This window comes from Toxotes jaculatrix, chromosome 9, assembly GCF_017976425.1.
Source record: "Toxotes jaculatrix isolate fToxJac2 chromosome 9, fToxJac2.pri, whole genome shotgun sequence".
NCBI lineage: Eukaryota > Metazoa > Chordata > Actinopteri > Toxotidae > Toxotes > Toxotes jaculatrix.
In genome coordinates, this window is record NC_054402.1 from 8,234,289 (window position 1) to 8,248,403 (window position 14,115).

Genomic DNA, 14,115 nt, shown 5'->3' on the forward strand with positions numbered 1-14,115 from the left:
TTTGTCTCTGTGTGCTGACCTGGACATGGCCATAACAATTACACTGTTCAGAGCAGTGTTATTCTGTTCTGATCACAGTGTAGTCAAGGGTCACTGTGTGCAGCCTCACACATTCAAAAGAGGCAAACAATGTGAAATGTCATTTAAACAATGTTCTGAGTCACACAGGAGAAGAATTGATTTCTTTCTCCTCTTTTCCAATTTACGGAAATGGCTAAATAAAATGAGAGTCATCTGCGCCTGGTAATTCTTTTCAGTAAGCAGTGAAAATGAATTTAATGATCAATGTGGCTCTAATGTTTTGTGCATGAATAGGCATACTCCCTCTAAGACTCTGCTGAATTTTTACACAAACAAAGAAATATGGTAATTCTTATAATTTCATCACTTCAATGGCTCCTGCAGTCCTGAGATACAGCTCCTCTGCTGTAATTAAAAGCTGTGAAAAGAAGAATATTAAATAATCACTTTGTGATTAAAGTTCTCCTCATAAGGTCCCACCTCGGAAGAGCAGTGCACCAATTTCTCTGTCATTTGAAGAATCCAAACATGTTTATTCCCTCTTGGTGGAGCTGCTGTGGTCAAACTTTCTAAACTTTTCTGTCTCTCTGCTTCCTCTCCTATAGGTTCATAACCGGAACTTGCTATCACTGGACTTTGATCGAATCACAAGAACAGAAAAGGTCTACGATGACCACAGGAAGTTTACATTACGGATCCACTACGACCATGCTGGACGGCCCACTCTGTGGGCACCAAGCAGTCGTCTGAATGGTGTCAATGTCACCTACTCCTCTGGAGGGCACGTGGCAGGTATCCAAAGAGGTACCATGTCTGTACGAATGGAGTATGACCAGAATGGCAGAATCACCTCCCAGATATTTGCTGATGGTAAATCCTGGAGCTACACATACCTTGAGAAGGTACGAATTGTTGGCACTGTAACGATGATTAAATGGTTTAAAGATAAAAATTTAATTTAAGACAGTGGGGGCACATTGAACAGATAAACTGTGGAGGTGTGTTTATGTAAGAACCTTGACGAGAGACTTTAGACTGGAGTTAAAAGTTAACTTGTAATATTGCAGCAGTATCTGTGCTACATTATTAGGCTCTGGCACAGATATCAGCAGAAATGTAATTAAAACCTGTCTGGTGCACCACAGACGTTATATTTTGTTACCATAGTCTGACAGCAAAGTTCAACCTGAAATAGTTCTGATGAGAAAAACAGAGTTAAATGTCACTTTCTACTAACTAATTGAAGGCAAGATTGTTGGGAAAAGTTGAAGCGCTTTGATTCTCCACCTTAGACGTATAATATGTAAATGGAAGCTAGTCAACTTGTTAATAGTCTATAGACAGTTTTTCATCAACCTCTGAGGGCTGAGACACTGGTAGTCTGTCACGAAAGCCTTAGAACTGATTGAGAGATATCGTTTATTGGTCCAAGGGCATGAATGGAAATTTCAGTTTGCAGAGTTTTGAAAAATTCATCTCTCTCATACTGTTTGGATCAAAAGATGCCACAAATAAGAAACTTGAAACAGCATGTTTGTGAAATCATCACTTAAGGAAATCTTAATGTCAGAGGAATATCAGCAACTCTACTTTCAAGATTTAAATTAGATTTGGTCTGACTCAGACTTGCATGCATAATATGTTACTCCTTTTGACATTTTGCTCATCGATTTGTGGTATATCAGCCTAGTGTCTTGTACATTCACGACCTACACTTATCTTAATTAGTAACATACAGTTTTTTTTTTATTTTAAATGCTTATGTAATTATAATTACTGACACCAGACATAAAGTAATGGTTATTTTCAAATCTTATCCTATTTTAGTTTTAATGTTATTTCATTTTGCGATACTGTGTTTATGCAGAGAGCTAATTTATCAAATAATTTATCACAAATCTTAGACCATATTGAAATGACTGAAAGAGTATTTGTTTCCTCTTCTCTTTACAGTCCATGGTACTGCTGCTCTACAGCCAGAGGCAGTACATCTTTGAATTTGATAAAAATGACCGACTCTCCTCTGTGACCATGCCCAATGTGGCACGGCAGACCCTAGAGACCACCCGCTCCATTGGCTACTACAGAAACACCTACCAGCCCCCTGAAGGTAACGCTTCAGTGCTCCAGGACTACAGCGAGGACGGTCAGTTGCTGCAGACCACCTACCTGGGCACAGGCCGCAGGGTCATCTACAAATATGGCAAGCTTGCCAAGCTGCTGGAAATTCTCTACGACACCACACGCATTGGTTTCTCCTATGACGAGGTGGCAGGCATGCTGAAGACAGTCAACCTGCAGAGTGAGGGCTTTACCTGCACCATCCGCTACCGTCAGATTGGCCCACTGATTGACAGGCAGATTTTCAGATTCAGTGAAGAGGGCATGGTCAACGCCAGGTTTGACTACGTCTACGACAACAGTTTCCGTGTCACTAGCATGCAGGCTGTCATCAATGAAACACCGCTGCCGATCGACTTGTATCGCTATGATGACGTGTCTGGTAAAACAGAGCAGTTTGGCAAATTTGGAGTTATCTATTACGATATCAATCAGATTATCACTACAGCGGTGATGACCCACACCAAACACTTTGACGCTTATGGCCGGGTGAAGGAGGTACAATATGAGATCTTTCGCTCGCTCATGTACTGGATGATGGTGCAATATGACAACATGGGACGAGTGGTGGCCAAGGAACTAAAGGTTGGGCCTTATGCCAACACCACGCGCTACACGTATGAGTATGATGCCGATGGTCAACTCCAGGTAGTCTCCATCAACGACAAGCCTCTGTGGAGGTACAGTTATGACCTAAATGGCAACTTGCACCTGCTCAGCCCTGGGAACAGTGCACGCCTCACTCCACTGCGCTATGACATCAGAGACCGCATTACTCGCTTGGGAGATGTTCAGTATAGGATGGACGAGGATGGTTTCCTCAAGCAGCGAGGGAACGAATACTTTGAGTACAACTCAGCCGGCCTGCTGGTCAAAGTGTACAACAAAGTGAGCGGCTGGAGCATCAAATACCGTTACGATGGCTTGGGCAGGAGGGTGTCGAGCAGAAGCAGCATGGGCCACCACCTGCAGTTCTTCTATGCTGACTTATCCAGCCCCACTCGGGTCACCCACATGTACAATCACTCCAGTTCTGAGATCACATCACTGTACTATGACCTACAGGGACACCTATTCGCCATGGAGCTAAGCAGTGGAGATGAGTTTTATGTGGCCTGTGATAATATAGGTACCCCTCTGGCCGTGTTCAGTGGCTCAGGCCTCATGATCAAGCAGGTCCTCCACACCGCATTTGGAGAGGTTTACCTCGACACTAACCCCAGCCTCCAGCTCATAATTGGCTACCAGGGAGGCTTGTATGAGCCTCTCAGTAGACTGGTCCACATGGGCAGACGGGACTACGATGTCCTCGCTGGCCGCTGGACAACACCTGACCATGAGATCTGGAAACGTCTCAACAGCAACCACATTGTGCCATTCAACTTGTACATGTTCAAGAATAACAATCCTCTCAGCAACAATGAGGAGATAAAGTGCTACATGACTGGTAGGTTCACACCATGTGTTACGGAGATTTCTTTACATTTTAACTCCACAGAAATCCACCTAACCCTCCTTGGAAGAGGATGAAAGGTTTGCTTTAGAGGAGTTACACTGGGTTCCAGTGGCAACCCAGAATGATGGGGGAAAAAATAAACGTGTTAAATTTCTCAGACCACAGATGCCATCCTCTGCAAAGCAGCAAGTTGCAAACTTGTCAAGGCCACATTTAAAGTCTTTAGGCAGTGTCTGTTTGTCTGTTTGATACTCAAAGGCAGGAGTTTCTGTGAAGTATTCCTCTAACAATGAAAGTAAGTAGGAAGCAGCACTAAAATCTAATTATCTGAATTGTTTACAGGTGTGTAACTGTATTTATATAAATAGTAGTTGACAGATGTTAAGTGAGTCTCACTAGAGCAATCAATAATGCATATCATTTTTTCATGTTGCTAAAATTACGTGCATGGAGGGGGAGGAGAGTGCCCCATATCTTAAGTCTTATTCCTGTGTGAAACAGCTTTTCCTTCCAGTTCCGCAAACTATACACATTTTTTAGGTTTTTATGTCAGTTTTGGTGTGTTTTTATTCTAAACAACAAGCCACAAATGGAGGAACAGACCCTGCCAAAATTAAATCGAAATGCAGTGTACTAGAGAGGTTTTTAAGAGCTTCCTCACTGGGACACTGAGGTTGTTTTTCTGCTCTAGTGCATGTGTGTGTGGGTGTGTGTGCACGTGTATGTGTGTGGGTGTTGCTGCGCATTCATACATATGTGCCTGTGCGTGTGCCCAGTGGCTATCGTTTGAAAGTGCTCAAAGGGAACAATGCTGTACGGCAAAGCTCCCTCTGTTGTTGAACACTCAGGTCCCTTCCCAGAAATATCACATCGTTCTGTGTTGCTTTGTGGTAGGGAGGAGGTAAATGGCAGTGAAAGCACCCCAGTGGAGAAGGAAAGCACAATAGATCCATAGAAACCTTAGCCAGGGCCAGTTGAATCAACCTCTTTGGCTGGAAGTTAAACAGCATTGTTAAGGATACTCACCGAATACTGGTTAAACCGGACACGTCAGCCAGATCTCATTCACAACTGGAAGATATAATGCTCTATTTTCATTCTGCATTGTATGTACTCAATAATTCTTATGTTGGCCGTGAAATAATAGATTTTTTACTTGTTGTCCCTCATTCATTTACCTGTGGACAATACTGAGAGGAAAAATAGTAATTTTTTTGTTCAGGTGCAGCCTAGCCTTCTACTGCTCTGATCAACAAAGCCATTTAGCCGTCTGCCAAACAGAAAGGCGTTCAGCTTCACAGTCCACCATTAGGGGCTGACTGGCATTAGAATGCTAAGCAGAATGTTAGATATACTGTAGTGGGTCTCCTTCAATTGTGATTGATGGCGCTGACATTTCCATTCCTTTCACTAAATTACCAGGGTCCTTTCATTGTCCTCAAACAAATGCTTATTTAAAAAAGCTCTGTCAGTTGCGACAATGTGGCAGTGCCAGTCTGTGACAGACTTGCCCCCCAAGTGTCACAGCAATGATTCTGCTGTCCATAACAAGCACATTGAAAGGGGCAAGAAACAAACGGCTCAGATTTGAGAGGCTTTGCTTCCAGTCATGTGTGTAGCCATGATTTTTGGAATTAATGACAATATATCACAAGGAATGGCAGCAGCACCTATAACCACAGCACTGGTGGCTTCTATAACATGACCCACATTATCATGATCGCATGGCTTTTAATCTCAGACACACCACTTTCCTCTACTTAGCATCTTGTTAGAAATAAAAATATTGCAGAAGAACCCGCTGAGTCTTCAAAATATCTTGTGTTGAAGTCTCGGCTGCTTTGAAATGACATGAAATTACAGTATATAATTATCAGCACAGCAGACGCTCTCAGATGTCACTTGGCATTTCTGGGACCCAGCTGTGTGTCATTAGCGTGGCACCTGCAGGAGTGGACATGAATCATTGCCACCATCTCGAGTGTTTATTATAGCTTGTCCACTTTCACAAACAAATCAAGTGCTCGGACCGAGTGAGTGAGTACTCCAAGGAGATAGCCACTCAACAGCAGAATCTCAACTGTTCAAACTGAACAGATTAATTCTAATCAGCAATTATTTTGTCTATTAATATAACAGTAATTGTATATACAGTATATCACTGCTTCACTGTTTTGATCCCTCCACTGCAGATGTGAACAGCTGGTTGGTGACCTTCGGCTTCCAGTTGTACAACGTCATCCCTGGTTATCGAAAACCGAGCACAGAGACCATGGAGCCATCCTACGAGTTAGTCAGCACCCAGATCAAGACACAGGAGTGGGATAGCACAAAGGTAAACCAGTCACTCTCACCTATCTCACGCTTCACCTTACCACAGATCGCCTTCTTATATCTTTGCCCCACCCCCCTCCTCTCCAACATCATTAGCAAATAGACATGCTCTGTGTAGCCAGACTCCCAGAGGAGCTGCCAGCTATCAGGCCAAAACACAGCCCAGTGAGCCAGGTCCCTGCCCCTAGTCCTCATCCTGGGGAATGGGGTCAGGCTAAACAGCTCTTGTAATTGTTCTGCCATTAGGGAAATTCACTCTCCATTCCTTCCACCACTGGCCATTGATTTCATCTCAGTCTTACACCGTTAGCCAAGGTCTGAGAAGTAGTAGACATGCTCTGATTCCCGCGTTTATCAGCCCTTTTAAGTTACCTCCAACGCACCTGAATTATTAAAGAGTCCAATGTTGTTGTCTTGGGTTTGGTTACGGTGTGAATGCCACCCATCAGGAGGTCAGATTCATGTTGGGTGACACTCTGGCTGCTACCTTAACACAGTGGGTATTTGTTGCTAGAAAAAATGTGTTCTCATCTATTAGTAAGCTTACTAAGCTTCTGGGATGATACGATACAAGGTTATCTCAATCTGTGACCTCTGATCTGATCAACCAACCATAATAAGCAGGCAAAAAAACTGGGAATGTTAAACAGAGAAAATGGTGATGTAAAAATAAATAAATAAACATAACAGTAGAAATCCTACTTATGTCCTCATCTAGCATAGACCGCTTTGGGAGGGTTACTGTCAAAGCCCCCTGGGGCTGACTCATGCATGCTGCTTGTGCCTGACACACAGCCTCCACAAAGAATCTCTGAACTCACCCAAGGTACCAATCTACAAAGGAGCTGCAAGAGAAAAAAATATCTAATTTAATCCAAAGACGTCCCAGCAATTTCCATTTCAGATGTTTGAGAGTAGATATGATGGAATAGCATTGTAGATTAGAAAGAATAAATGCAACACTCTCATTTTTCAGATATGCAGTTGCAATTCTGAAGAAATCAGCGGTTACCTCAGACCAGGGTGCCAACCACAGGGGAGCCAGGGGAGCTTGGCTCCTCTTAATCATACATGAGCTCCCCTGAAAGCATGATTTGTGAAATTCTGGGAGGTCTCTACAATATTGACAATGTGCTATTTTTGCCATGCATTTCTATTTTTCTGTATCTTCACCATCATGGATCATGGGGAAAATTAGCCTATTATTGATGCATGATTCATTCATGAGGGTGATTCATCACTAATTCACTTTAATAGCGATACTTGCATGCGTGCTATTCTTGCCATCACCATCAAAGCATGGCAGCGCAGTATCATAATGAAGATGAGTGATGTTTGGGTTTGATACCCATGCAGAGGTTTGATGTGGTCATTAACTGACTATATCAAATGTACTGATGCATTCTTGCAGCTATGAAAGTTTCTTTGCAATAAGTCTGTCCTCTTTTTGAGGCACACCCAAGCAACTTGGTTTTCCTTCTCACCTTTGTAAAACAGAAAATAAATAGTTAATTAGTATGTATGGTAACACAAAGGAATTCAGTGGCGTACCGCTCAGCAGATTGGATTAGTAAAATGGTCTCGCTCTCTCTCTTTCTGTCAGCAATAAAGTGTATTATTGTTATTACTGAAATAAACAGCATCTCTCTCCCACCACCCTCCACGCCCCCATGGTGCTGAAAGATTCACAGCAGGCAACAGCAGTAGCAACGTTTCATCTGTTTTTTTTAATGCTTATTATTCACATTCTTCTTAATGGGAATAATAAATGTTATGTCTGTTTTTTTTCCTGACCACAAAAAAGTGAACAAAGTGAGCTCTCCTGAAAGCCATTGTATAGTTCATGCACCTCAGTATTTAATCAGCATTTTCAAATGCCAAAAAATGTATCAACAGGCCATTTTAGCCTTTCTAAACTACTAAATAAGTTTAATTGCTAAGGAAATCACTTTTTGTGTGATGTGTCAGATTCTGTTTTTTAAAGATCCCATATTGTGAAAATGAGTTTCGATGATATATTTGATAAATTCTGAGATGTAAAATAAAAGCTGTGAAAATGCTGCCATTCCTCTAGCTCCCCCACAACAAGATGGCCACCCAGCTTTACAAGCCAGTAAGAATTCGATCCGGTTTCTGTGTTGAAACCAGATAACCCATAGGCGGCTGGCAGCTGAGCTGTCTGTGGGAGGGTAAGACAGTGTAAACAAACTTGTGTTGGGAACAGTAAGTTAAGGACACAAAGTTTTTTGTAGCAGTTGTGTTAAAGAGCAAGAACTTTGCTATTTGGGCAGTCTTGACTTTATGTACCACTACAGTTTTAGCTGCAGCTTGAGGACTAACATCTAACAGTAAACTAGCAGAATGAGTGAGTGAGTGGGTGGGTGGGTGATCGAGTGTGTTTACTTTAGTCTTCTGCCAAACCTGATCACACCTTGTGATTTATCTGTGCTTAGCCAATTAGAGTGTCTGCTGATGAATAATGGACGGTTACTTCTGCCCCGCAGCAAAATCTGATCGTGTGTGTCTGGGACAGGAAAGGCCCTCACAAAAGCTAACTATAAATGTTAAATTATGGGACCTTTAAAGTAAAAGTCCTTTACTATAATTGTAGAGAGGGTAGCACAGCAAGCCAAGATATCAGGTTGTGTACAGTTGTTTTTTTTTACCATTTGGTTTCTTAGATCCACACTTGATAAAAGGACTTGTGTTATGCTAAAATTTAATTAGTCATACTTCACTCAGAAACACTAAATGGAAGGATCCATTTGAGTAATAATATTTTTGAAAGCTATTTTCACAGCTACAAACCCAGCCTTTCAAGTATATGTTTAAGAATCCATAATAGACTGTGATACCTTTAAAAATCCTGTAATGGAGGCTTTAAATAGTAATGTTAGCCTAGATTTGAAGGTTTTACCCATGTTTATGATGGAGCTCCACCTTCAGCATGCCTCTGGAGTATGTAGTGTAAATAATATGTAAGGAAAGATTGAGATAATTAGTCTTTACCCCATGTATGAGCCAAGGCATGATATTCTTATCTGGAATTCCTGCTTCAAAAATGGTGCCCTGAGCTGGTTAACGCCATGTTGATCCTCACTGCAGATGGCCAGGCCAGCCTAATTAAATGTAGGGTTCTTTGAAGCATAAATATAGCTTTAAAACTACACATGGTATATCCTGTACACTTGGCACTTTATTTTATACAGGAGAAAAGTATGCCAGCCTTTCTATCTCTTTAAGCCCCTATTTTGCCATGCTGCTGAATCCGCACCTAGATTGAAAAATGCCGTGAGGGGCCAGACAGATGAGGTTTGTGTTGCACAAGGCTTGATCTCTCATTCTGGGTTGTGCTGGAGGCTGATTGCACCCCATGCTATGTGAATGATGCCTCTCAGGGAGTGTCCCAGGAGGCTGTTTAAGTAAAGTGGAGGACATTGCCCCCTTTCCTCCTAACGCCCCTGGGATAGCTGACCGGGTCACACTGTTGGCACGGTAAACAAACGTGGAGTGGCATGGTGTGAAGTGTCCCCCCAGGCCATCACTCCTGAGGGGCCCACCAGCGCAGCTGCCTCCTTCCCGTCATATGTTTCCTCTTCATGCGGGATCTGATGCAGTGTCATGTCAAAGAGTGGGCAGATTTGCTCATCACTGGAGCCTGCTTTACACTTCTCAACCCCACCCAATCCCGCAGCACGTAGCCTCCGTCTGATGGAGGCACAGAGAGACAGAAAAAGAAACTGTCAGGAGGACTCTGAATGTGACTGGTTGACAAAAACTGCACACTCACACTGAACACTCACAGCCTCTTTTCTTGGGCAATGGCAAGACGGTGCAGTGTTTAAGGGGCCTTTTTGTTGCTGCTCAGATGTGTTCAGGCAACTGTCTCACTGTGTGCTGGCCGGCTTCCATTTCCTATCCCTTTCCTCATTTTAACATCTCGCTTTCTTCCTGAGGAGTGTCTCTTGTCAAGTAGTATTAGGACAAAGTATTAATTTTGGCTGAAGGGAATGTGGTATCTATACAAAGCTTTGATCCCTTAAGGAATGAGATAGATACACATGCACTAGTTACCAACAGTTTCCTGTTTTCATATTTGGCACAGCATGGCTGTCAGAAGAGAGTAATTTCACCTTTTTTTCAAAATATCATGCCTGTCACAAATGATCAGAGAGATTTGCATTTGCTGACAAGCACCTCTGCCCCTACCTTGGCTATGTGTGATACATGCACAGCTTCAAAGCATCAGGGATTTGTTGTTCTCCATCGATAATGAATGTGAAGCAATTACATCATTTTTTATGTACATAATGTACTAAAGATGTTTAATCAAATAAAATAAGTTATTTTATGTACCACCCATAAGCTTTTATTCTTACACCTTTCTATCTATCTAGATATACTGTATGTGTGTGTGTAGAATAAAGGCGTGAGGCAATGAGAAGTGAATATTTGGTAAATATCTAAAAGAACATCTTCAAACAGCCAACAGAGTGATGTGTATATTCATTTCTTGCTCGGCGAACAAACAGGAAAGATATTTTGCTGTGTATGTCGATGCTGTGGGGGCTGTGTGACTAAACAGCCCTGTCTTTGTTTTGCAGTCTCTGCTGGGTGTTCAGTGTGAAGTTCAGAGGCAGCTGAAGGCCTTTGTGAAGCTAGAGCGTTTTGGCCAGATCTACAGAGCCAAAAGTGCCGGATGTCCTCAGAGCGAGAACAAGAAGATCTTTGCCTCTGGTGGCTCCATTTTCGGAAAGGGGGTGAAATTTGCTATCCGAGATGGTCGCATTAGCACTGACATCATTAGTTTAGCCAATGAGGATGGGCGTCGCATGGCTGCGGTTCTGAACGACGCGTTCTACCTTGAAAACCTCCACTTTACCATCGCGGGAATAGACACCCACTACTTTGTCAAACTGGGCTCAGTGGAAGGAGACCTGGCCCTCATCGGCATGACTGTGGGCCGCCGCACTCTAGAGACTGGTGTCAATGTGACCGTGTCTCAGGTCAACACAGTTCTCAATGGCAGGACTAGGCGCATCACTGACATCCAGCTACAATATGGTGCACTGTGTCTGAATACACGTTACGGCAGCAGCGTGGACGAGGAGAAAGCTCGTGTGTTGGAGCTGGCCCGGCAGAGAGCTGTCGCCCAGGCCTGGGCCAGAGAGCGCCAGAGACTGAGGGATGGAGAAGAGGGCTCGCGAACCTGGACTGAAGGAGAGAAACAACAACTCCTGGGTTCAGGGAAGGTGCAGGGCTACGATGGATACTACGTGGTGTCAGTTGACCAATACCCTGAGCTGGCAGACAGTGTCAACAACATTCATTTCATGAGACAGAGCGAAATGGGCCGAAGGTGACATGAACACGAGGCTCTGGAGTGACAGACTCAGATGTAGGACACGGGACTTCTTGCCAAAGACAGTTGTGTACATGACCACTTTTTTTTTTCTTTGACTGTGCTCAACTTGGTTTTTAATATACTGTAAAAAAAGAAAAACATGGTTGCAATCAGTTGCACTGTATTAATAGAAGAGTGCCCTTCTCCTTTTGAAGATTCTTTAACAGTCTTTGCCCTTCAAGTGCGGCTGCTAGAGGATGAAAATTTGCGATGTCTGTGACTTATTTTTGTGACTCCATTTCCTCGTCCCTGTTGGTGATTCTGTTCAAAGGAATCCAAGAGGAGTATCGGTAATGCATTATGTTCACTGGCTCACTCTGCTGTCAGACTTGCAGATTGTTATTCACAAGCTTGCTCCATTCTGCCTTTTCTGCGCCTCAGCCAAGGAGATTCCTTCTCTTTTAATCACTTCTTTTTTATACTTGAAACCCTCATAGCCCCAGTCATCCATAAATAATGAGAGAGATTTCTGTTGGCGGTAGAGCCCTTCATCAAAACCCTAGCTGTACTTGTCAAGGCACCTTCATTTGTGTGATGTCTTGTAATGTTTTAAGAGGAAGCTTGATACTCATCTGTGGTCTTAGCTTGGAAGGCTTCAGTGCACCCTGACAGTGCATATTATATTGATGGCCTTCTTTATGAACTACAAAATTAGCAAAACTGCTTAATCATGCTTAAATTGTATGGTAAAGCCAACAAAGGGATATGAGGTCACTTTTTTATTTTGTGCGTGTATTTTCTTTTTAACTGGAATTGTTTTTATCCACGGAAGCAAATGCAAACATATAATAAATTGTCCTTTTTATTTGACTGTGGTCAAACAACTCTATTATGAAAACAGTGAGGAGCCAACAAAAATACTGTGGAGTTAATGTGTGTATTAAACAACAAAAGGTATTTTACGGGAATGGTTTTGAATTACATTTTAGTTTTGTTTTATAAATAGCTATATGAATTAACAGTATAACAAATGTGAATTTTTAAAAAAAAATGTGAACTGTTGTCCCTTTTATTGTTAATTGTTGTACTTGAACAATACTTAAGGGTGTTTCAACACATGGAATAAACTATGAAAGGTGGTTTAGTTTAATCAATTACTGTGTTTTTCATTAGACCAGCTACATTTTACTGATCTCAATTGCATATGAAAGGCAGTGTTTGTTTATCTTTGAGCTTAAGTCAGTATTCCTCACCATGATGTCCAGTCAGATAGAGTTTGGGGTGAAAATATTTTTTAAAAATGATACTACGAAGACGGCTAAAGAAAGCAATCTCATCAGTGATATATACTACATTAACATACTGGCTGCTGATATAGATAGGCTTCGCATTGTGTTGTGGTTGAGATGAAAGATACAAATTGCCTTTGCCCTAAGGGCTGCCTGCAGGTCCACATCGAAAGTGCTTTCATTCTCCAGAATAGGGCTCCACTTGGTCCCACGGCTGGCTGAAATGCATTAGACCTGCAGGTGTACTAGTTCCTGTTTACAGACTAAAGGTCATCTATACACGCCAACCTTGGAAATAACCCACGTGGACACATTCTAGCTCCCATATATCCGTGTCCCCCTCAGTGGAGACTGCAAAGGACAATTTACATCTGCTCATTCAAAAATGTCATTATGTGAAAACTCAAGAGGAGTCAAGACTATTTTGGAGATTGTGATATTGATTTGACTTCTGGTACTTTTTGAACTATGCCAAGCCACTGCGCATTCTTGACTTTCTTATCATTTTTCCATCAAGCATATGAAGTTTGTGTGTGTAGGGGTGATGGGAGCATGATTGAGTGTCTCAATCTGTACAAACGTTAAAGCGAACAGTACACGGTTATTTTTTATTTCTGCTGTTGGTTGATTCAGTGACGTTTTGTTTCCAAAAAATATGTATGTTCAGCATAATATGAATGAAGGATATTTGCATTGTGGAATATTGCACTGAGAACTGTTGCGTCATAAGACTGTATCTTTTTCTAAAGTTTTGGACTCATTTTGAGTTTGGGTTTGTTCTCAACACTGTGTTTTTAGCGCTTCTCTTTGACGATGTAAATATGAAGACATCAAAGTAAGCTGTAAATAAAATGCAAATGTAGATACCTCTTAGAGCTACATCAGTGACCCTGTGTAGTCTTAAGGTAGAAAAAAAATAAAGGGAATATTTTGTGTTTATTTTTTGTGTACTGTATATTCTATGTAACAGAAAAATATTTTCATCTCCTGTATTTGCCTTACTACCACAGAGTAGATTTTAACATCTATATTACACTGCTTATTAATTACAGACATGCTTCCTGTTCATCTACATTTACAGTGTATTATACATGCATTAATTCTCACCTCAACAACACATTTTATAAGATTTTAATGAGGCTAATTTGCTGCAATATGATAATGTAATATTGCACCATGTGCCATTATTTAGTTTAACATACATTACCACCTGTTCAGACCTTGAATCTATTAAATGCTCACATGGAGTGAACATGTGGACGCTCAACCAGCACACAGAATACAGACCATTAATAAAAAAACATCCCTATGGTAAATGTCTTTAATTGTCATAATTTAAGCAAGCTTCAAGGGATGCTGTGCAAAACTTGACTATTAATTAACCTGTCAAAACTGAGGACCAATCCTTTGATGTTACAAAAGCCAGCAGGAGCCTGTGTTTTTAAACTTGATAACTTTGTTGAAACAAGTGGAGCTCAGGGGCTAATCCTGTTAGCAGGCGGGGCGGCTCGGGAGTTAGCTGCCAGTATGTGGTGGCGGCAAGGGAGCCT

The 14,115-nt window shown here is 41.9% G+C and overlaps 1 protein-coding gene across 3 annotated transcripts in view; it reads left to right on the forward strand.

Moving 5' to 3' along the window:
* Window positions 1–13,412, forward strand: part of tenm4 (teneurin transmembrane protein 4) — a 111,964-nt gene extending 98,552 nt beyond the window's left edge. For all 3 annotated transcript variants that reach the window (XM_041045996.1, XM_041045995.1, XM_041045997.1), the window contains 4 exons: window positions 627–923; window positions 1,975–3,589; window positions 5,791–5,933; window positions 10,537–13,412. In XM_041045996.1, the coding sequence (XP_040901930.1) occupies window positions 627–923; window positions 1,975–3,589; window positions 5,791–5,933; window positions 10,537–11,295 (2,814 nt within the window). In that variant the 3' untranslated portion in view covers window positions 11,296–13,412. The remainder of the gene's footprint in view (window positions 1–626; window positions 924–1,974; window positions 3,590–5,790; window positions 5,934–10,536) is intronic.
* Window positions 13,413–14,115: the final 703 nt, after the last annotated feature.